At 45.4% G+C, this 23,816-nt stretch overlaps 1 protein-coding gene across 1 annotated transcript; it reads right to left on the reverse strand.

Moving 5' to 3' along the window:
- Nucleotides 1-565: 565 nt before the first annotated feature.
- On the reverse strand, nt 566-22,291 carry LOC132822047 (mitochondrial intermembrane space import and assembly protein 40-like). The gene is made up of 3 exons (XM_060835054.1): nt 22,143-22,291; nt 15,591-15,689; nt 566-1,519 (listed from the first exon to the last, which is right to left on the reverse strand). The coding sequence occupies exons 1-3, from the start codon at nt 22,270-22,272 to the stop codon at nt 1,221-1,223; spliced, it is 528 nt and encodes a 175-aa protein (XP_060691037.1). The 5' UTR covers nt 22,273-22,291; the 3' UTR covers nt 566-1,220.
- Between the last annotated feature and the right edge of the window lie 1,525 nt (nt 22,292-23,816).

Raw genomic sequence — 23,816 nt, forward strand, 5'->3', positions numbered from 1 at the left:
AGCTGCCAGGGCCAAAACCTCCACTGCCCTGTGATGCCATTCCTGGGCGAACAGCCCAACGGCATTCATCATCATCACAGGCAGTCCCTCGCAGACGAGAATGACTCTCTGCCACTCTCAGGGTGAGTCTGTAGGTGTCTGTACAGACCGATGGGGCTACTGCAGGCCCAGTTAGACAGAGGACAGAAGGTGGTCATGGGAAGTGTGTGGGTGAGGTGTTGGCGTGGTAGTGTGCTCCTTTCCCTGATTTCATATCTCGAGGTTCTTGATGCCTCCTCGGATGCTCCTCCCCTTACGTTGGATGTTCTTAGGCCAGTGATTCCCAGGTGTTTGTTGGCATTCACATGGAAGTGGCACACAAGATTTCCACAAAGACATCCCGGGGAGCGATAAGGAGAATGGGGGGGAAGGGGGGTGTTACACAAAGGACCAGGGTGTAGGGGGATGGGGAGGAAGCAACAAAAGAGAAGCTGTTGGGTCGAGGCAGTGAGGGAAATCCAGGAGAAAAACCAACAAAAGCAAAATTAATCTGACTTCAATGAGAACACACAATCAGGCACCAAGATACAAGGTAAAAATATTTTTAATTTACTAGAACACAATTGTTTCCTGCATTTTGGTTTGGAGGGAGGTTGTTACACTGGGTAACAGCTCAGTGCGATTTGAGGATTGAATTTGCTCTTCCCCTCCCCCCGCCATCCCAACCAGGGCTGTATTCCCTGTCTCAGATGGTGACACTCAGCATGGTCCCCACTGTCAACATTTAGAGCTAAGGTGCCACTTTCCACCTCCTGAGCATCAAGGTGAGATGCCCTCCCCACCCACTAACTCTGTTCTGCTTCGCTCCAGCCCCTTTGCAGTTTCAAGAAAATCCCCTCCACACACAAGAATTAAAAATTGTCAAAAAAAACCCCAAAGAACTGGAGGTGCTGGGAATCAGAAACAAAAAACAGAAATTGCTGGAAAAACTCTGGCAGCGGCTGAGGAGAGAAAACAGATTCAGTGACTCAATGCTGAAGCAGTTCTGAAGGAGGGTTGCTGGACCCAAAAAGTTAACTCTGCTTTCTCTCTCAGATGCTGCCAGAGTTTTTCCAGCAATTTCTGTTTTTTTTCCGTCTTTCTGATGTTTGGCATTGGCTTGACATGAGGGGGTGGTGAACAGAGAGGGTGAACAGGGGACAGCAGTCTGGGGGAGTAGGAGGACCCCCACCCTCTTCCTATTAGCTGGAGCCCTGACTCTGGGAGGCTGGTATCTCTTGTGCTGGGAGGTCAGTCTTCCCTTTGCTGCTGTCTTCTTCCTCCTCCCCCACCTCTTCGTCCTGCGGGTACAGGTCTGGGTAACGCTGCATGCATTCCTGCATTGTTCGGAACTGCTCCAGACAATCGGAGCCTTTCACCTCTTCCTTGCTGTAGTGAAAACAGGAGAAGGCCGATTTAAACTGCTCCCCACACGGACCACTCGCCATCCCGCCCAGGCAGGGACAGTTCCAGTTGATGTCGCCATTTGGCAGGATCAGACCTGCAAGCACATTTCAAGAAAGACATTAAGAAATTGCAACGGAATATTGCTCAGAGGAGAGTTGCCAGCATTGCACCAGTAATCAGAGGTATGCCCAGCACAGCGTGATGGACTGAGTGGCCGGGTTCAGTGTTTGTTTCCCTGTCACCCAGGAGGAGTCAGAGTCACGTAACATGGAAATAGACCCTTTGGTCCAATGCTGACCAGAATCCCAAACTAAACTAGTCCCATTTGGCCCATATCTTTCCAAACCTTTCCTATCCACATACTTATCCAAATGTCTTAAATGTTGTAAATATGTTGCCTTTCATATTCTTTTTAAAATTTTCTCCTTTCACCTTAAAAAACACGTCCCTAGTTTCGAATTCCCCCACTCTAGCGAAAAGACTCTTGGCTATTCACCTTATCTACGGGGTGGCACGGTGGCTCAATGGTTAGCACTGCTGCATCACAGCACCAGGGACCTCGGTTCAATTCCCGCCTTGGGCGACTGTCTGTGTGGACTTTGCACATTCTCCCCGTGTCTGTGTGGGTTTCCTCTGGGTGCTCCGGTTTCCTCCCACAGTCCAAAGATGTGCAGGTTAGGTGAATTGCCATGCTAAACTGCCCATAGTGATAGATGCATTAGTCAGGTGTAAATATAGGCTAGGGGAATGGGTCTGGGTAGGTTAATCTTTGGAGGGTCAGTGTGGAGTTGTTGGGCCGAAGGGCCTGTTTCCATATTGTACAGAATCTAATCTAATCTATGACTCTTAAAGGTCACCCCTCAAACTCCTATGCTCCAGTGAAAAAAGTCCCAGCCTATCCAGCTTCCCCATATAACTTAAACCCTCCATTTCCCATCTTGGTAAACCTTTTCTGAACCCACTTCAATTTAATAATATCCTCCCTCTAGCAGGGCAACCAGAACTGCATTGAAATATCCCACACTGGCTGATGACTGCACTGGCTGAGGTAACCCAACTGGGTCCAGGCTGCTGCTCGGGGAATGAGATCAAACCCCACCAATGCCAACTGGTACATGTGGAATTCAATTGACAAACACAAGGTGAGGGATGTGACCATGGAATTATCATAGAGGTTTTTAAAAAACAAGACAACCAATCTGGGTCGCTAACATCCTTTAACGACGAAAGTCTGCCTTCATCACTGATCTGACTCTCATGAGATTCCATACCCACAGTAACCTGGTTAAGGCTCTCGTCTGCCTGTGAAATGGCCCTGGAGAGACGGATACTCAGCTCCAGGGAATTCAGAGATGGGCAAAAGCTGCTGGCCTTGCCAGTGATGGTTAAATCCCACAAATAGAAACACAAAAACAGAAGCTCTGTCTGCTCCCTCAGGCTGGTGTGAAACTCCAAAGGAGAGCAGGAGTTGAGGTTGCTGAAGTGTTTAGTATCTCCATTCATGGGATGTGGATGGCACAGGCTGGACAGCATTTATTGCCATTTCTCTCTCCATTACTACAAGCATTACTTATGGGATCTATCTGTGTACAAATTGGTTGCTGTACTTCCCAGATTACAGCAGAGACTATATTTCAAAACATTATTTCATTGGCTTTGGGACATTGTGAGGCTTTTTTTCCTCCATTCATTCACGAGGTGTGGGCATCACTGACTGGGCCAGCATTTATTGCCCATCCCTAATTGCCCAGAGGGCAGTTAAGAGTCAACCACATTGCTGTGGGTCTGGAGTCACATGTAGGCCAGACCAGGTAAGGATGGCAATTTCCTGAAACAGATGGGTTGCTCCCTGACAATGGAATATTGGTCATTATTAAATTCTTAATTCCAGATTTTTATTGAATTCAATTTCAGTATGTCATGGCAGGATGTGAATCTGAGTCCCCAGGACTTTGCCAGAGTCTCTGGATTAACAGTCCAATTATAACACCAGCAGGCTATTAGCTCTCATGCACGGAACTGTTTAAGCAGAGAAATTCCAACTGAATCAAGAAAGAATTTCATCACCACAAGGGATTTTGCTAGAATAAAGAGAGAGAGAGAGAGTTTTCAGTGGCAGGAGGAATTGGTACCTGAAGAAACAGGGTGGCAGATGAGAAGAAATGTTTTTGCAACAGCGAGCGGTGATCTGGGATAAGCTGCTTGAAGGGGTAATGGAAGCTGATTAAAAGGGTATGTTTTAAAAAAGGGTATGAGAGAATTTTTAATATATTCCAAACAGCCAGCAGCAGCAAGATGGCCTGAATAATATCATTGGTGAAACAGCCTGCAAACACATTCAGATCAAAGGAGAAGCTGGTGAAGCCAGAGAGCTGTCAGCTGGAAAGAAGTGAGAGTGAACCGGATCAATGGCACAATGTGCACATAGTGCTGAGCTGAGTGGGCGAGTGTTCGGGGATTCTAACATTGGCCCATACCCCCTGGGGGAGGTGACGGGGACTCATGCCGGGGGGTGGGGGCTGGGGCTGGTGTGGGAAGCATGTGGACGAAATGGGACAGTTAGTTTCCATTCTCACTAACATGTACCATTCACCAAGACCAAATGCAGCCATGATGGATTCTGCAGTCGACCAGCCTGTTGGCATTCCTAGCCCCTCAAACTTGCTCTGCTTCTTGATTGGGGTGTGGCAAGTTGGTATATCAATTCAGAAAGACAGAAAGGGTGAACAAGAGCCTAAGAAATAGCAGGGATAAAAGTAAAAGAGGGATCATACAAGGGTGAGGGTTGGAATTCAGTCAGAATAAGAACGTATTGGGCAAAGAGTGTGGCACAGGGTCAATGTTAATGGAGTAGTCAACTAGAGGCATAATCTCTGGGGACAAGGGTTCAAATCCCACCATGTCTGACAGGAATAAAAGAGCCTGAAAGCTAGTCTCCCTAATGGTGATAATGGAGTAGGAGTAGGTCACTCAGCCTCTCAATAAGATCTACCATTCAATAAGATCATAGCTGATCACTTACTCCACACTCTCACCATTTCACTCCCTTGTCTACAACAATCAATGCCTTCTGCTTTAAAAATATTCACATATTCTGCTTCCACTATGTTTAAGGAAGAGTTCCAAAGATTCATGACCCTCTATGAGGAAAAAAAAGTTTTCCTTTTGCCTGTCTTAAATGGGTGACCCCCCCCCCCACCACCCAATGTTTAAACAGTGAGCCACTGCTCCTGACTCTCACATCAAAGGAAACATTTTCTCCATGTCTGCTCTGTTGAGAGCTTCCAGGATCTAGTACATTTCAATCAGATCAACTCTTACTCTTCACAGGTCAGCCTGTCCAACCTTTCCTCATAAGGCAATCTGCCCCATCCACGCCTGGCCTACATGTGACTCCAGACCCACAGCAATCTGGGTGACTCATAACTGCCCCTTGAAGTAGCTGATCAAGACACTCAATTCAAGGAAAGTTAACAATAAATTCTGCCTCAGCCACATCCCGTGACTGAATAAACAAGACAAGAAGCTCTCTTTGTTACAGTGATACCGGGAGGCCCAGGCTTGAATCCCACCTGCTCTACCGGTGTGTCTGAAAAGGTTGATTCGAAAAAAAACAGGGAAACAAGCCAGGAATGGAAATAGAGATCGAGGTGAGACAGAGAGGGAAAGCACAATGTAAGATGATCGAGTTTGCGATATATTATGGTCGGGTAAATTGGAAGTTGAGGGCTGCATTCTGTCTCGATGATTTACGTGCCCTTGATGAAAAGAGGCTTAGGGACACAGTGATTAAGGTCCGATAAACTAGAAGTTAAACAGTACATTCCAACAATCTCCTGCATCAACTCCCTCCTAATGACTGTCACTGTAAATTATACACCGGACAGATGGCTCCTTCAGACAGGATGATAATCACAGAGATGCACAGAAGGTTAAGCTGTGCAGCTTCTGTGCTGTGCTCCCCCGCTTACAGGAGGGCAGCGAGAAACATGCAAATCAGGGAGAGAGGGAGCTTGAAAATTTAGTGCAGGAATTGGCACTGAGAACGGGAACAGCATGGATTCACCGACATAATACTAGATTCAAATGACTTAAATTGAAAGGTTGGGCTGCACAGATGAGGCTTATATTTCCTTGAATACAGAACAATGTGGCAGTCTAACAGAGGTATAAAAATAACCAAGGGGTTAGTGCTATTAACGCAAGATTATTAATTCAGAGACTCAGCTAATGTTGGGAGGCCTTGGGTTTGAATCCTGCTGTGGCATCTGGTAGAATTTGAATTCAATAAAAAAACCTGAAATTAAGAGTCTAATGACGACCATTGTCAATTGTTGGAAAAATCCATCTGGGTCACTAAGTTCCTAAATATATAAACATTAATTCCTCTGTTGGGGTGGGGTGAAGATGAAGCCAGAACCAGGAAAGACAACCTTAAAGTTAGAACTGAGTAAAACCCAAAGCACACAAGGTAGTGATGGAAATCATGGCCATTTGTGGGATCTTGCTGTGTGTAATCTGTTCGCCTTTTTCTTACATTGACAATACATAAAGGCAGGAGGCTGTCATTTAGTCCATGTCTGCTAGTTAAAACATTATCCAGTCTAATCCGTGCAGGTACAGCACCTCTCCAGCATATCTAAGTATTTTTCAATGTGCCTCTACTGTCTCTTCAGAGAGGGAGTCCCCCACCATCTACTGCATAAAAAAATTACTCAATCCCACACTTTTTGATCAATCAACTTCAATTTCTGTACACTGGTTATTGATCTCACTGTGAAAGAAACAAACTCCTCTGGTCCACTCTGCCTGGACCCATCACCTTCATCAAATCTTCCCACAGTCTCCAGCGTTCCAAAGCAACTCCTCTCACCTAATGGACCTTTTGTCATGACCAAGATTCCACATTCCCAGTAATATCCCTGAAAATCTCCTCCAGCCCTTCTCCAGAGCAATCATATCCTTCCTGGAAATTGTTGTCCAGAAGATCTAACTGGTACGTGAAACAGTTACAGCGTAACGTTCGTGCCACGGGAAATGAAGGGACATTTCCTGTCTGCCTTCTTTAACACCTTCACTGCTTCCAAGGCCTTAGTTTCAAATCACACTAAGGTTTCTCATGTCCTCTCTTCCACCCTGCCCCACTGAAATCCAAGCTCCTTCAATTCTGTCCACTTCAGCATCCCCCACTCTTTACTGCTTATAGTATTTCTGCCTTTGCCTATGGTGACTGCCTAGTGCTATTAACGCAAGATTATTAATTCAGAGACTCAGCTAATGTTGGGAGGCCTTGGGTTTGAATCCTGCTGTGGCATCTGGTAGAATTTGAATTCAATTAAAAAACCTGAAATTAAGAATCTAATGACGGCCATTGTCAATTGTTGGAAAAATCCATCTGGGCCACTAATGTCCTTTCGCGGAGGAGACTGCCATCCTTACCCAGTCTGGCCTACATGTGACTCTAGACCCATAGCTAGGTGGGTGACTCTTAACTGCCCCCTGGGCAATAAATGTTGGCTCTGTTCCATGAATGATTATTTTAAAAAAAGGGCTCTGCGATTCTCTCCCCAAACCGTTATCCCTCTCTCTCTCTCTCTCTCTTGTTTTAAGACACTTCTTTGAATGGAATATGTTCAATCCCAGGATGGAAAATAAGAGGCTTCCCTTAAAAATGGTCTTGTGATCCACATGTAAACATGATCTCACATCGTTCATGTGAAAGTAAAAGAGCTGCTTTTCACAAAGCTTCATAAAACTGAGAGCACAGGTAGCCCACCCGAGGAGCATTATACAAGACAATGTTTTTCAAGGCCACTTAGAAGGTATTGGGCAAAGACGGGAATGGCTTGACTTTGAGGGGTTTGGGAATGGGGTGGTGAAGGATAGATAAGGATGTGGTTTCTGCAGCTACTGCCGATCTGCACTCTGACAAGGAAGGAAGCAGTTAGATGATATGACAGCAACCTTTAAGCTATGAAAGGAATACGAAGACATGGTTAATGTTTTCAGATAATTACCAATCTCACTGCGATTCTGCATGTGGGCAATGTGCTCCACCTGCTGTCTCAGAGAGCAAGCTTTCAGTTACCTGCCTGAATGACTACATGGCCCAGCAACAACCATTGCCTTATAATACTCCAGTGAAGAGCCTTCAAATGGTTTACCACATTAGAGGTGCTACATAAATGCAAAATGTTGTTGCACCTTAGTACTAGATATACAGTCAGAGACGTACAGCATGGAAAAAGACCCTTTGGTCCAACTCATCCATGCCGACCAGATATCCCAACCCAATCTAGTCCCACCTGCCAGCACCCGGCCCATATCCCTCCAAACCCTTCCTATTCATATACCCATTCAAATGCTAAGTGTTGCAATTGTACTAGCCTCCATCACTTCCTCTGACAACTCATTCCAAACACGTACCACCCCTCAGTGTGAAAGAGTTGCCCCTTAGGTCTCTATTAAATCTTTCCCCTCTCACCCTCAACCTATGCCCTCTAGTTCTGTACTCCTCCACCCCATGGAAGAGATTTTGTCTATTTACCCCATCCATGCCCCTCATGATTTCATAAGGTCACCCCTCAGCCTCCGACGCTCCAGGGAAAACAGTCCTTCCCTATTCAATCTCTCCCCATAGCTCAAACCCTCCAACCCTGGCAACATCCTTGTAAATCATTTATGAACCCTTTCAAGTTTCACAACATCTTTCCAATAAGAAGGAGACCAGAACTGCACGCAATATTCCAAAAGTTGCCTAACCAATGTCCTGTACAGCCGCAACATTACCTCCCAACTCCTGGACTCATACCAAATGCCTTCTTCACTATCCTATCTACCTGCAACTCTGCTTTCAAGGAGCTATGAACCTGCACTCCAAGGTCTCTTTGTTCAGCAATACTCCCTAGGACCTTACCATGAAGTGTATAAGTCCTGATAAGATTTGCTTTCCCAAAATCAGGCACCTCGCATTTATCTGAATTAAACTTCATCTGCCACTTCTTAGCCCATTGGCCGATCTGATCAAAATCCCGTTGTAATCTGAGGTAATCCTCTTCGCTGTTCACTACACCTCCAATTTTAGTGTCATCTGCAAACTTACTAACTATCTCTTATGCTCACATCCAAATCATTTATATAAATGACAAAATGTAGTGGACCCAGCACCGATCTTTGTGGCACTCCACTGGTCACAAGCCTCCAGTCTGAAAAACAACCCTCCGCCTTCTACCTTTGAGCCAGTTCTGTATCCAAATGGCGATGGAGGTGAGGGTGAGAGTGATAGGCCGGACAGGAGGTGGAGGCAGAGAGGTCGGGAAGAAGATTGCAGGACAAGAAGACGGTGCTGAATTTGGGGGTTGGGACTGAGATAAGGTGGGAGGAGGGGAAATGAGGAAGCTGGAGAAATCTACATTCATCCCGTGTGGTTGGAGGGTTCCTCGGCGGAAGATGAGGCGCTCTTCTTCCAGGCGTCGTGTGGCCAAGATCTGGCGATGGAGGAGGCCAAGGACCTGCATGTCCTTGGCGGAGTGGGAGGGGGAGTTAAAGTGTTCAGCCATGGGGCGGTTGGGTTGGCTGGTGCAGTCCTCACTTTCTCCTTATCTGATCATTACTACACTACACTTTGTGGGAGCATGCTATGTGAAAATTAGCTGTTGTGTTCCCTTCATTACAAGTGACCATGCTGCAAAAGTCCTTCAAGAGGAATTTAAGACATCCTGAGTCACAAAAGGCGCTACAGAAATCTAAATGTCTGTTTTGATTTCAGGAAGAGTTTTGAATGAGTAAAAACTGGCCTTTATTGCCACCTTATGGCCAGCAATATTTCACAGTGTGCTTTCATTTACAATAACATACAATTTATCTATTGAACCAAATGAGACTGCTCTCAAACAAGAGAATTAACAACTTCTATCCAAATGTGAAACAAAAACACTTTCTCTCTCCATTGCTGCTGCTAAACATGCTGAGTATTTTCAGTATTTTCTATTTTTATTTCTGATTATCCCTAGCTGTCCTTGAGAAGGTCCTGGTGAGAAATCACTGCAGCTTTTTCCAGAATTATTCCTTCAGGGATGTGGGGGTCACTGGCCTGGTCAGCATTTATTGCCTATTCATAACTGTCCAGGGAGCAGTTAAGGGTCAACTACATTGCTGTAGATTAGGACTCTCATACAGGCCAGCCCGGTGTTACAAACCATTGGAGTTATGCACTGTGCATTGAATCCTGCTATTTCTGGAGTTGCATCAAATGTTAAAAGTTTTGGTTTAAAATACTTCCCCAATTTTCAGATCAAGGTTGACCGAAAATACACACCTGGTTTCCATGCTAGCCAAGAATTGTTATAATTAGACTTTAGCTGCAAGGGGGCGGCACGGTGGCACAGTGGTTAGCACTGCTGCCTCACAGGGCCTGAGACCCGGGTTCAATTCCCGACTCAGGCGACTGACTGTGTGGAGTTTGCACGTTCTCCCCGTGTCTGCGTGGGTTTCCTCCGGGTGCTCCGGCTTCCTCCCACAGTCCAAAGATGTGCAGGTCAGGTGAATTGGCCATGCTAAATTGCCCGTAGTGTTAGGTAAGGGGTAAATGTAGGGGTATGGGTGGGTTGCGCTTCGGTGGGTCGGTGTGGACTTGTTGGGCCAAAGGGCCTGTTTCCACACTGTAAGTAATCTAATCTAATCTAAATAGGTATAAGCCATTGACATACAACACTATGAACTAAAACTCTCATGCCCTTATAAGCTCCTCCTTACACAAAGAAATACACACAGACACACACATTGGGAAAACGGATTATTGGTGAAGGTACTAGAAAGTCATTTCAGTGGGGTCTTTGCTTCCCATTTCCAATGTCAAAATGATCCTAGATACCTAGCCAGGACGTTCTTGTTCTGGAAGGCTGCACTGCCTTGTAAGAAGTACAGACTGACAGATTCACTTGGGAAATGACTTATAAACTCAAAACTCACAGCTGACAGCAATTGCTGCAGGAAAGGCAATTGGTTTTCTTCAAATTTAAACAGATTTTAAAAAAAATCACTGAGAACAGGCAACTTCTGCTGGGGAGATCAACAGCAAATGTCTTTTTCTCTCTCTGTCTTTGTAACTTGTTAGCTGAGAACCAATCAGCTCTACTTGCTCAGCTCCTGATCTCTGCACACTGGAAACTTATTGTAAAACTATGCAGTCATCCTGGTAAATTTCTGTTATAAAAACAGTTCTTTTCTCATTGCAATTCACAGCTTTCAAAGTTCCAAAAATAAAAAGATACAGCCATTACACCAGGTAAGGATGTACAGATTTCCTTCCCTAAAGGGCAATGTTGTGAAATCAATCTATAGTGGTTACATGACCACCATTACGCTAGATTCCTTTATTAGGCAGAGTGGACTGGGTTCATACAGGATCATGTCTAAGGTCCAATCATCCTCAGCCGATTAATAACGTCAGGGTTGGTGGTGTTTGCTGATGATTGCAATTTTCAGCTTCGTTAACAAATGCACCCATAGAGTCACAGAGAGGTACAGCATGGAAACAGACTCTTCAGTCCAACCCGTCCATGGCGACCAGATATCCCAACCCAATCTAGTCCCACCTGCCAGCACCTGGCCCATACCCATCCAAACCCTTCTTATTCATATACCCATCCAAATGCCTTTTAAATGTTGCAATTGTACCAGCCTCCACCACTTCCTCTGGCAGCTCATTCCATACACGTACCACCCTCTGCGTGAAAACATTGCCCCTTAGGTCTCTTTTATATCTTTCCTCTCTCACCCTAAACCTATGCCCTCTAGTTCTGCATTACCCAGGGAAAAGGCTTAGTCTATCTATCCTATCTATGCCCCCCATGATTTTGTAGACCTCGATAAGGTCACCCCTCAACCTCCGACGCTCCAGGGAAAACAGCCCATCCCTATTCAACCTCTCCCTGTAGCTCAAATCCTCCAACCCTGGCAACATCCTTGTAAATCTTTTCTGAACCCTTCCAAGTTTCACAACATCTTTCCGATAGGAAGTAGACCAGAATTGCACACAATATTCCAACAGTGGCCTAACCAATGTCCTGTACAGCCGCAATGTGACCTCCCAAATCCTGTACTCAATACTCTGACCAACAAAGGAAAGCATACCAAACGCCTTCTTCACTATCCTATCTACCTACGACTCCACTTTCAAGGAGCTATGAACCTGCACTTCAAGGTCTCTTTGTTCAGCAACTCTCCCTAGGACCTTACCATTAAGTGTATAAGTCCTGCTAAGATTTGCTTTCCCAAAATGCAGCATTTATCTGAATTAAACTCCATCTGCCACTTCTCACCCGATTGGCCCATCTGGTCAAGATCCTGTTGTAATCTGAGGTAACCCTCTTCCCTGTCCACTACACCTCCAATTTTAGTGTAATTTGCAAACTTACTAACTGTACTTCTTATGCTCACATCTAAATCATTTATGTAAATGACAAAAATAGAGGACCCAGCACCGATCCTTGTGGCAGTCCACTGGTCACAGGCCTCCAGTCTGAAAAACAACCCTTCACCACCACCCTATGTCTTCTACCTTTGAGCCAGTTCTGTATCCAAATGGCTCATTCTCCCTGTATTCCATGAGACCTAACCTTGCTAATCAGTCTCCCATGGGGAACCTTGTCAAACGCCTTACTGAAGTCCACATAGATCACATCTACCACTCTGCCCTCATCAATCCTTTTTGTTACTTCTTCAAAAAACTCAGTCAAGTTTGTGAGACATGATTTCCCACGCACAAAGCCATGTTGACTATCCCTAATCAGTCCTTGCCTTTCCAAATACATGTACATCTTGTCCCTCAGGATTCCCTCCAACAACTTCCCACCACCAATGTCAGGCTCACTGGTCTATAGTTCCCTGGCTTGTCTTTACCGCCCTTCTTAAACAGTGGCACCACGTTTACCAACCTCCAGTCTTCCAGCACCTCACCTGTGACTATTGACAATCCAAATATCTCAGTAAGAGGCCCAGCATTCATGCCCTAGCTTCCCATTGAGGTCTATGGTACACCTGATCAGGTCCTGGGGATTTATCCATCTTTATGCGTTTCAAGACATCCAGCACTTCCTCCTCTGTAATATGGACATTTTGCAAGATGTCTCCATCTATTTCCCTACAGTCTATATTTTCCATGCCCTTTTCCACAGTAAATACTGATGCAAAATACTCGTTTAGTATCTCCCCCATTTTCTGCAGCCCCATACAAAGGCTGCCTTGCTAATCTTTGAGGGGGCCTATTTTCTCCCTAGTTACCCTTTTGTCCTTAATGTATTTGTAAAAACCCTTTGGATTCGCCTTAATTCTATTTGCCAAAGCTATCTCATGTCCCCTTTTTACTGTCCTGATTTCCCTCTTAAGTATACTCCTACTTCCTTTATACTCTTGATCTATCCTGTCCATACCTTACATATGCTTCCTTCTTTTTCTTCACCAAACCCTCAATTTCTTTAGGAGAAAGTGAGGACTGCAGATGCTGGAGATCAGAGCTGAAAATGTGTTGCTGGAAAAGCGCAGCAGGTCAGGCAGCATCCACGGAGCAGGAGAATCGACATTTCAGGCATGAGCCCTTCTTCAGGAAACAAGTTCCTGAAGTTTGGATGCTGCCTGAACTGCTGTGCTCTTCCAGCACCACTAATCCAGAATTTTGAAAGTTCTTGCCTAATACCGTCAAAATTGGCCTTTCTCCAACTTAGAACTTCAACTTTTAGATCTGGTCTACCCTTTTCCATCAGTATTTTAAATCTAATAGAATTATGGTCACTAGCCCAAAAGTGCTCCCCCACAGACCCCTCAGTCACCTGCCCTGCCTTATTTCCCAAGAATAGGTCAAGTTTTGCATCTTCTCTAGTAGGTACATCCACATACTGAATCAGAAGATTGTCTTGTACACACTGAACAAATTCCTCTCCATCTAAACCCTTAACACTATGGCAGTCCCAGTCGATGTTTGGAAAGTTAAAATCCCATACCATAACCACCCTATTATTCTTACAGATAGCTGAGATCTCCTCACAAGTTTGTTTCTCAATTTCCCTCTGACTATTAAGGGGTTTATAATATAATCCCAATAAGGTTATCATCCCTGTCTTATTTCTCAGTTCCACCCAAATAACTTCCTTGGATGTATTTCCAGGAATATCCTCCCTCAGCACAGCTGTAATGCTATCCCTTATCAAAAACACCACTCCCCCTCCTCTCTTGCCTCCCTTTCTATCCTTCCTGTAGCATTTGTATCCTGGAACATTAAGCTGCCAGTCCTGCCCATCCCTGAGCCATGTTTCTGTATTCGCTATGATATCCCAGTCCCATGTTCCTAACCATGCCCTGAGATCATCTGCCTTCCCTGTTAAGCCCCTTGCATTGAAATAAATGCAGTTTAATGTATTAGTCCTACCTTGTCCCTGCCTGCCCTGACTGTTTGACTCACTTCTGTTCTCAGCTGTACCCGTCTCAGATCGATCTCTTTCCTCACTATCGCCCCTGGGTCCTGGGATCCCACCCCCACCTTATTAGTTTAAATCCTCCCAAGCAGCTCGAGCAAATCTCCCTGCCAGTATATTAGTCCCCTTCCAATTTAGGTGCAATCCATCCTTCTTGTACAGATCACTTCTACCCCAAAAGAGATTCCAATGATCCAAAAATGTGAATCTTTCTCCCATACACCAGCTCCTCAGCCATGCATTCGGCTGCTCTATCCTCCTACTCCTGCCCTCACTAGCTCGCAGCACTGGGAGTAATCCAGATAATACTACCCTCGAGGACCTCCTTTTTAAATTCTTGCCTAACTCTCTGTAATCATCCTTCAGGATCTCAACCTTTTCCCTTCCAATGTCGTTGGTTCCAATGTGGACAATGACCTCTTGTAGGCCCCTCTCCCCCATGAGAACATTCTGCACCCTCTCTGAGACATTGTTGATCCTGGCACCAGGGAAGCAACACACCATTCTGCTTTTTTGCTGCTGGCCACAGAAACGTCTGTCTGTACCACAGACTAGAAAATCCCCTAACACAATTGATCTCTTGGAACCCGACGTACCCCTCATTGCATTAGAGCCAGCCTCCATACCAGAAACTTGCCCAATAAGGCTGCTCATACCAGCCAATAACAGGAACAAGTGATATCCAGCCTCAACCCCCTCCATCGTTCAAACCATTCAAAGCACGATGTTTCAGACAGTGGCTGTTTACACATAAGACCGAACTCCTTCCCTCAACAACACCCCCAGCATTAAAGTAGGTCCCTCTGATTCAGCTCAGGGTGATTCACAGGAATCAAAATCAGACACAATTAAACACTGAGCTACACGTGAGGTTGGCAGGACAAGTGACCAAGATCTCCATCAGAGGAGGGAGATTTTAAACACTGTCTTCATGGAGTCACAGAATTATTACAACGCAGGAAGAGGCCATTTGGCCCATCATGTCTGTATCTGCTCTCTGAATGAGCTAAATTGTGACTTAGTGCCATTCTCCCGTCCTTTCCCCTTAATCCTACATCACGGCTCCATTTAAATGAACAAAACCATCGCCCTACTGAAAACAGCGATGAATCAGTCTCCACAAACTTCCAGAATTTAACCACGTGAATAACATTTTCTCAAATGAAACTAAAAGCAAAATGTAGATGCTGAAAAGCAGAAATAAGAACAGAAACTGCTGGAGAAACTCAGCAGGTCTGGGCAGAACCTGTTAGTTAATGTTCGAGTCCCATGTTTCTTCCTCAGAACTTTTCACACATTACATTTGTTTCTTTTGCAAATCACTCGAAATCTCTGCCTTTCTGTCTTTGATCCTTTTATGAGCAGGAACAATTTCTATCTATTCTGTATTGGCCTCTCAGGATTTTGAAAGCCTCTATCTAACCTTCTCTTCTCTGAAGAAAAAAAAAGTCCCAAACTCTTCAACTTATCTTCACAGCCCAACTTTCTGATCCCCGTCCTCCTTGCTAGTAAGAATGGTGCCAATGAGACAGAGCGCTTTATGAAGTGAATTCGAGGGGTTAGGCAACTGAAAGCCTGGCTACCTCTGGTGGAATGAAGGAATCTTCGTTTGGGTACAGAACTTACTCATTGGCCACTGCTGGAGCTCACAGAGATTCTGTCATGAACAAACTTCTAATCAATGCAAACACTCACCATGTTCTTCGTACGGATCATTGGGATCATCCTCGATTAACTCAGCGCTACTGGGAGCTTCGTGATCCTCCTTGGTGACAAAAATGACCTTGTCTTTGCCTGAAAGTCAAAGGAGAACCCATCAGACTCAGACAGAAAATGAAAAGAAAGCACTTGTGTTTCTCCAGCGCCTAGGACCGGTCCTCAGGACAACTCAAGATGTTGTGCATCCATTCACAAAGTGTTATCACTTTTGAAATGTGAGATTTCCTTTTGAATTCCAACTTAATCTTCTCCGCTCCAGAAGAAACATTCCCAGCAGCAGCAGCCTGTCCTCGCAAACATGATCTCCCATCCATGGATTTTTTTTTAATGTATGCTACACATTTTATGGTGGAATCAGTGGAAAATGGGAATGTCACTAAATTAGTAACCCAGAGGCTCAGGTTAATAGCCTGGAATTCAAATTCAATTAATAAATCTGGATGGAGACAGTGAGCTTGGCAGATGGTGGAGACCAGAGCTCAGAGTGTGTTGCTGGAAAAGCACAGCAGGTCAGGCAGCATCCGAGGAGCAGGAGAATCAATGTTTTGGGCCAGAGCCCCTTCATCAGCCCTCTTGAAGAAGGGCTTTTGCCCGAAACATTGACTCTCCTGCTCCTCGGATGCTGCCTGACCTGCTGTGCTTTTCCAGCAACACACGCTCAACTAATAAATCTGGATCTCAACTCATGGAATCGGTCATCAGTGACAGCAGTAAAACCCTACCTGGTTTACAAATGGAAGGTAATCTGCCATCCTTAACATGTGGGACAGGTTTCTGTAGCTCCACACCCACAGCAGTGTGGTGATCGAGTCAGACAGCATGGAAACAACGCCCTCGGTCCAACTTGTTCATGCTGATCAAATTTCCCAAACTATTCTAGTCCCACTTGCCTGCGTTTGGTCAATATCCCTTTTCCTATTCACGTACCTGCCCAAATGTCATTTAAATGTTGTAACTGCTCCTGCATCTACCACCCCCTCTGGAAATTCATTCCATTTATGAACCACCCTCTGAATGAAAAGCTTGCCCCTCAGGTCCCTTTTAAATCTTTCTCCTCTCATCTTAAAAATATGTCCTTGAGCTTTGAACTCCCCACCCTAGGGAAAAGACTTTTGCTATTCACCTTATCTATGACGCTTATAAATTTTATAAACCTCAACCTTTGCACTCCAGTGAGAAAAGTCCCAGCCTATCCGTATAACTCAAACCCTCCAACAACACCCTGGTGAATCTTTTCTAAACCCTCTCCAATTTAATAGTGTCCTTCCCATAGAAGGACAGCCAGAACTGGTCACAGTATTCCAAAAGTGGCCTCACCAACATCCCGCACAACCTCAACAGGACATACCAACTCCTTCAGGCAAAAGTGAGGACTGCAGATGGTGGAAACCAGAGTCTAGATTCCAGAGTCTCTCCACCTTGGAGGCTCCCTGCCTCCATTCCTGATGAAGGGCTTTTGCCCGAAATGTCGATCTTCCTGCTCCTCGGATGCTGCCTGACCTGCTGTGCTTTTCCAGGACCAACTCCTTCACTCAATGGTCTGAGCAATGAAGGCAAGCATGTTAAACGCCTTCTTCATCTCTCTGTCTACTTGTGACTTTCAAGGATCACTGCTCACAGTTGGGGACGGGCAGTAAATGTGAATAGGAAAGCAGCAAATGGACAACAATAAAAAAAACCTCAATAATTTCAATTTCCTTAGTTCCCTCCTGTTTAACTCTGTTCTCCAAGAATGTTTCACTCTTTACTTTTCCTCCTAACTGTAGTACATTGTAAATATGTTATGAAAACGTCAAAGTCCAAGACATTGAAATGAACTCAGGAATAAGGGAGCCAGCGTTGACCTGTGCCTTTCTTTAAAGACCAACACACTTTCTCACCTTAGTCAGGACGTTTTGATTTTTGTCCCATTATAGACATTTGAACCCATAACCCAGGCTGACACTCCCAGAGCCGCACTGCACTGTGAGAGGGTACACCTTCCTGATAAGATGCTCTGCAGAGACCCTCTCAGACAGGTTTAAAACATCCCAGGTCTCGACTGCAAACAAGTTCTAACCAATACACTGATTAAGGTTTCTCTCTCAACTAACATCACAGAAACAGGTTATTTGGTCATGGTTATATTGCTGTTTGTGGGAGCTTGCTGTGTGAGAATTGGCTGTCGTATTTCCTGCTGAAAACAGGGAGTCTACTTTGAAAGTGGCTGGAAATAATTTTGCAGTGCTCCAATTTGGGTGAATTCACTACAGAAAAGCAAGTCTTAATACCTCAAATACATCTCACGCCAGTTTCTCGTATGAATTTAGTTCTTGTCCTTGAACTAACCTTTCAAGATCATTTTAGGAAGGAGAATCTGTATCCTCACTTGTGTGACTCCAGTGCCATATCAACATTGTTACCTTGTGGTCTGGCGGTCTGAAGTGACCTGACGGACTTGGACTGCAGATCCTTCTCTTTCTAAATTAGACAATTGCTCATAAACTTCTACTAAATTAGAATCATAGGATCCCATAGCACTGGTGATTATTCTGCCCATTTTTAGATGGGTCAGCTCTTTGAAAAACTTTAAATGTAGTCTCCAACCACCGACCCGCCCCATCCCCTGCCCTTTGCTTGTAACCCCAAAAATTAACCCCTTGAATCTTGATGAAAAGTGACATGTGGCCAAAGCTTTTTGCTTTTCACTCACCAGGACAAATGCAAAAATGCCAGATTTCAAGCATGCTGCTTATTTGGTAAAAAAAAAGCAAATTACTGCAGATGCTAGAATCTGAAACCAAATGAGAAAATGCTGGAAAATCTCAGCAGGTCTGGCAGCATCTGTAAGGAGAGAAAAGTGCTGACATTTCGAGTCTAACTGACCCTTTGTCTCAGCCTCGTATAAATACCTCCCTAATTCTCCCCTTTTTATTAGCTTTGACAAAGGGTCAGTTAGACTCAAAACATCAGCTCTTTTCTCTCCTTACAGATGCTGCCAGACCTGCTGAGATTTTCCAGCATTTTCTCTTTTGGCTGCTTATTTGGTAAACTGCATCCGATTGGCTGAAGTGTTGCCATGGAGTAGACAACGTGAAGCTATTGATTCCTGGTTAATTCAAAAAATTGCGCTTCCCTTCACTTCACCTGAAGCAGCAGTGCTCTGAAAGCTCGTGATTTTAATTAAAACTGTTGGACTATAACCTGGTGTCATGCAACTTCTGACTTAATTAAAAAAAACATAGGATTTGAAAGTATTCCTTAATGTTGCAGAGAAACTGTCTTTGTCCGATTGTAGCAGGTGAATAAAACTGACATAACCAGCTTGACTGATCATTTCAAATGTGACCCATTGTTACTAACGCACAAAGGCTCACTAATGTCCTTCAGGAAACTACCATCCTTACCTGGTCTGGCCTACATGTAACTCCAAACCCACAGCAATCTGGTTGACTCTTAATTCCCTCTGGGCAATTAAGGATGGGCAATAAATGCTGGTCTAGCCAGCAATGCCCTCATCCCACGAATAAAACAAAAACTAAGGATTGTTCAGTAAGTGCTGCCCTGTTGCAGCATCACTTCTCACGGCCAGTATTTTGTTGAGGGTTTTGCAAGCGCAGGCTGGTTGAATAGTTTTTATTTCGTCTGCTACGTTCAACCAAAATTCATAGAATCCTTACAGTGTGGAAACAGGCCATTTGGCTCAACAAGTCCACACTGACCCTTCGAAACGTAGCCCACCCAAACCCATTCACCAACCTATTACTTTACATTTCCTGACTAATGCACCTAACCTGTACATCCCTGAACACTATGGGCAAGTTAGTATGGCCAATTCACCCTAACCTGCTGTGGAGGTAACCAAAGCACCTGGAGGCAACCCACGCAGACACGGCGAGAATGTGCAAACTCCACACAGACAGTTGCCCGAGGGTGGAATCAAACCCAGGTCCCTGGCGCTGTGAGGCAGCAGTGCTAACTACTGAGCTACTCTGCCACGTTAAACAACGCATTCCTTTGATCAGACAATCGCTGGGATGTGCAATCTACATATCTGGCATCATCCTAGCACTGATGTTACTCAAATCTGTAGGAGTCTAAATGTCTCTATGGGTGAATAGTGACACCCTGTTTGTGGAAATTACTACTTGCACAGAGACTGCACAGTAGCAGGGTGTAAGAGCTTGCTTCGCCTGCTGTTCAAACTTAAATACTTTGTTTTTTTTTGGATGGGAGGCAATGTCAGGTAAAGCAGGTTACTTTTCAGATCAAACTGGCAGCCTTAGGTCCTCTTGCAGGTTTGCATGAGACACAGAATAATGACCTGATCAGGACAGTCTCTGTCCTATAGGACAGTTTGGGTGTGGTTTACTTCCAAATCAAGCTTCCAAGGCATCTGCAGCCCTGCTTCCAACATTGCTGGAAAGGGCAATGTTACAGTATGATGGGTTTTTGCAATCTCAATGTACAACATCACTGGGGAAGGACACATTAGTAGATTTCTTAATTACCACACTGGAGGACCAGGCATGTGAGAGACGCTTCCATTTCCAAAATGAATGTGGGGCAGAAGCACAGGTTTGAATGGAAACCCTTCCACACGGCGCAGATTTAAAGATCACAAACATGTCATTTAGAGGGAAAAGTATGTACAGGGTAAGGTGAGGGCTCATTCCATCAAAACAACAAGGTCATACCTTATTCTAACAAATGAACAAGGCATAAAAGCAGGCCACTTGCCCCATTGAACCTCCTCTGCCATTCGATACAATTGTGGCTGATCTAGTTTTAACCTCAACTCCACATTCTTGCATACCCCAATAAATTTTCAAATCCTTGGTCATCAAGAATTTATCTACATTGGTCTTAAAATATTCTGCATCCACTGTCTTTTGAGGAAGGGAATAAACTGCAATCCCTTACTTTAAGCAGTGACCCAGTGTTCTAGAATCTATGCAGTTCTGGTCTCCTTCCGATCGGAAAGATGTTGTGAACTTTGAAATGATTCAGAAAAGATTTACAAGGATGGTGCCAGGGTTGGAGGATTTGAGCTATAGGGAGAGGCTGAACAGGCTGGGGCTGTTTTCCCTGGAGCGTTGGAGGCTGAGGGATGACCTTATAGAGGTTTATAAATTTATGAGGGGCATGGATAGGGTAAATAGGCAAAGTCTTTTCCCTGGGGTTGGGGAGTCCAGAACTAGAGGGCATAGGTTTAGGATGAGAGGGGAAAGATATAAAAGAGACCTAAGGGGCAACTTTTTCACTCAGAGGGTGATACGTGTATGGAATGAGTTGCCAGAGGAAGTGATGGAGGCTAGTACAATTGCAACATTTAAAAAGCATTTGAATGGGTATATGAATAGGAAGGGTTTGGAGGGATATGGGCCAGGTGCTGGCAGGTGGGACTAGATTGGGTTGGGATATCTGGTTAGCATGGACAGGTTGGCTCGAAGGGTCTGTTTCCATGCTGTACATCTCTATGACTCTAAAAGGAACCATCCACACAATCAAGACCCCTCAGGATCTTAGACGTTTCAATAAAGTAATCTCTGACCGTTCTAAACTCCAGAGGATGCAGGTTAAGTCTGCGTGTCAATCATTCATCTTCTGCACCTGGCTGAATGGTTACTACGACCTTGGTAAAGGTCCCCATGTGGACAGGGAAGATTCTTTCACTTGCATGAAGACTATCCACCACCTACATGCCTTGTCTCAATAACGGTTAAAGATTCGTTTAAAATCACTTTTGGGAATGTGGGCACTGGGGTTGTGTGATGGTATATCACAACAATATAGTCACAGCCACTTTCTGTATCTGTACTGATGGAATTAATTAATTTTGCGATGAATTAAAGACCCCTCCTTTGCCCAAACAGACTGGGGTCACCTTGAGGCGTACCTCCTTTAGTTTCCAGAAATGCTCCTTTGGGGGAAAGAGACTGAATCTCACACCTGGTTCGTTCCCAAATACTGAGCGACTCAAACCCTCTCAACACTTACCCTCACGTTCACCCCCTCTGACCCCAGCCTCACCTCCTCCTTTCCCCCACCCAGCCCCACTCTCTGCCCCCTCCACCCTGTCCCCACCACCACTCATTACCCCACCTCCTCCCCTCCCCTCCCTCACCCCCTGACCCCCACCTTCACATCCTCCCCTCCCCCCTGCCCCCACATCCTCACGTCCTCCCCTCCCCCACCCCCTGACCTCCACATCCTCCCCTCCCCCACCCCCTGACCCCCCCCTCACGTCTTCCCCTCCCTCACCCCTGACCGCCACCCTCACATCCTCCCCTCCCCCACCCCCTGACCCCCCCCTCACGTCTTCCCCTCCCTCACCCCTGACCGCCACCCTCACATCCTCCCCTCCCCCACCCCCTGACCCCCACCCTCACGTCCTCCCCTCCCCCACCCCCTGACCCCCACCCTCACATCCTCCCCTCCCCCACCCCCTGACCCCCACTCCCACGTCCTCCCCTCCCCCACCCCCTGACCCCCACCCTCACATCCTCCCCTCCCCCACCCTCACGTCCTCCCCTCCCCCACCCTCACCGTGCCGCCGGCAGTAGGACATCTCTCTCTGGCAGTGTGTGGGGTGGGGTGGGGGGTGCTGTCTCTCACTCTGTCTGAGGGTTAGTGTCTGGGGTGGAGGAGGAGGGGATGCTTTCAGCCCGCGGCCCATGCACCCGGCCTGACCCCTGACCCTGCGGGCGGGAACCAATCACAGCGAGGGGGCGGGTCTACAACCAGGGCCCAATTTAAATCCACAGATCAGCCCACAATACCCACACACTATAGAATCTATAATACACCTTACAGAATACATATGGAATCTATAATGCTCACCCCATATCCTCTACAATGTCCTCAAGACCCACCCCACACAATCTATAATATCCTTAAAACATCCTATAGAATGTATACTGTCTGTAATACCCACCCTGAATCATGTATAATATGCATCATATCTGCCTAATTTAATATACAATTTCCATTAAGTTCTTTTGGGCCTCGGACTTTGTGAAAATGGATGATTGTAGTCAAAGCAGCCTACGTCATTGAGGGGACTGGGTGTGGGAATGGGTAAAAAGTTTGGAAGGACTGAATCAGGCTCTAAAATTATTGAGGTAAAAACAATGACTGCAGATGCTGGAAACCAGATTCTGGATCAGTGGTGCAGGAAGAGCACAACAGTTCAGGCAGCATCCAAGGTCCAGCAAAATCGACGTTTCGGGCAAAAGCCCTTCATCAGGAATAAAGGCAGTCTCCACGCTTCAGGCTCACTGCCTTTATTCCTGATGAAGGGCTTTTGCCCGAAAATTCGATTTTGCTGCACTTTGGATGCTGCCTGATCTGCTGTGCTCTTCTAACACCACTGATCCAGAATCTAAAATTATTGAACTCAATGTCCTGTCCTAGAGGCTACAAGGTCCTCAAATGGAAATTGAGATGTTCGTTTTTTGATCTTACGCTAAGGCTCGCTGGAACACTACAGCAGGCCTGTGACAGAAATGTTGGTGTGGAAACACAGTGGTGTGTTTAAGTGGCAGGCAACAGGACGCGAGGGATCATTTTTGTGTACAAAATGAAGGTGTTCTGCAAAGTCGTTACAGATTAAGTTGCAATCATTACAGCTCACCAATTTTCTCCTACTCTTAGCTCTTATTATCACATATTCAGTTTTTCTTCTATGTTGGCCTGCTACCCATAATTTCTCTGTTTACCTAGCTGGGGGTTTGATCTCTCTCTCTCTGTCTCTAGGCTCCATCTCCACCTATCGACCGACCTCTCCATTCCACTTCTACAACTTCGGGTTCAGAATAAATATCTAATTTTCCTAGTTGTTAACAGTTCTGAAGAAGAGTTGCTGGACTCTAAATGTTAATTCTACCATTTTCTCACAGATGCTGCCAGTCCTACTAAGTTTCTCCAGCAATTTCTAGTTTTGTTATAGATTTCCAGAATCTGCAATTCATTGTTTAATTTGAATGTATAGAATCTATAGACTCAATCTTGTACAATATATAATATCCATGTGATAGACAATAGGTGCAGGAGTAGGCCATTCTGCCCTTTGAGCCTGCACCATCATTCAATATGATCATGGCTGATCATCCTTAATCAGTATCCTTTTCCTGCCTTATCTCCATAACCCTTGATTCCACAATCCTTGAGAGCTCTATCCAACTCTTTCTTAAATGAATCCAGAGACTGGGCCTCCACTGC

The sequence above is a fragment of the Hemiscyllium ocellatum genome, chromosome 14, assembly GCF_020745735.1.
Source record: "Hemiscyllium ocellatum isolate sHemOce1 chromosome 14, sHemOce1.pat.X.cur, whole genome shotgun sequence".
NCBI classification, from domain to species: Eukaryota; Metazoa; Chordata; class Chondrichthyes; order Orectolobiformes; family Hemiscylliidae; genus Hemiscyllium; species Hemiscyllium ocellatum.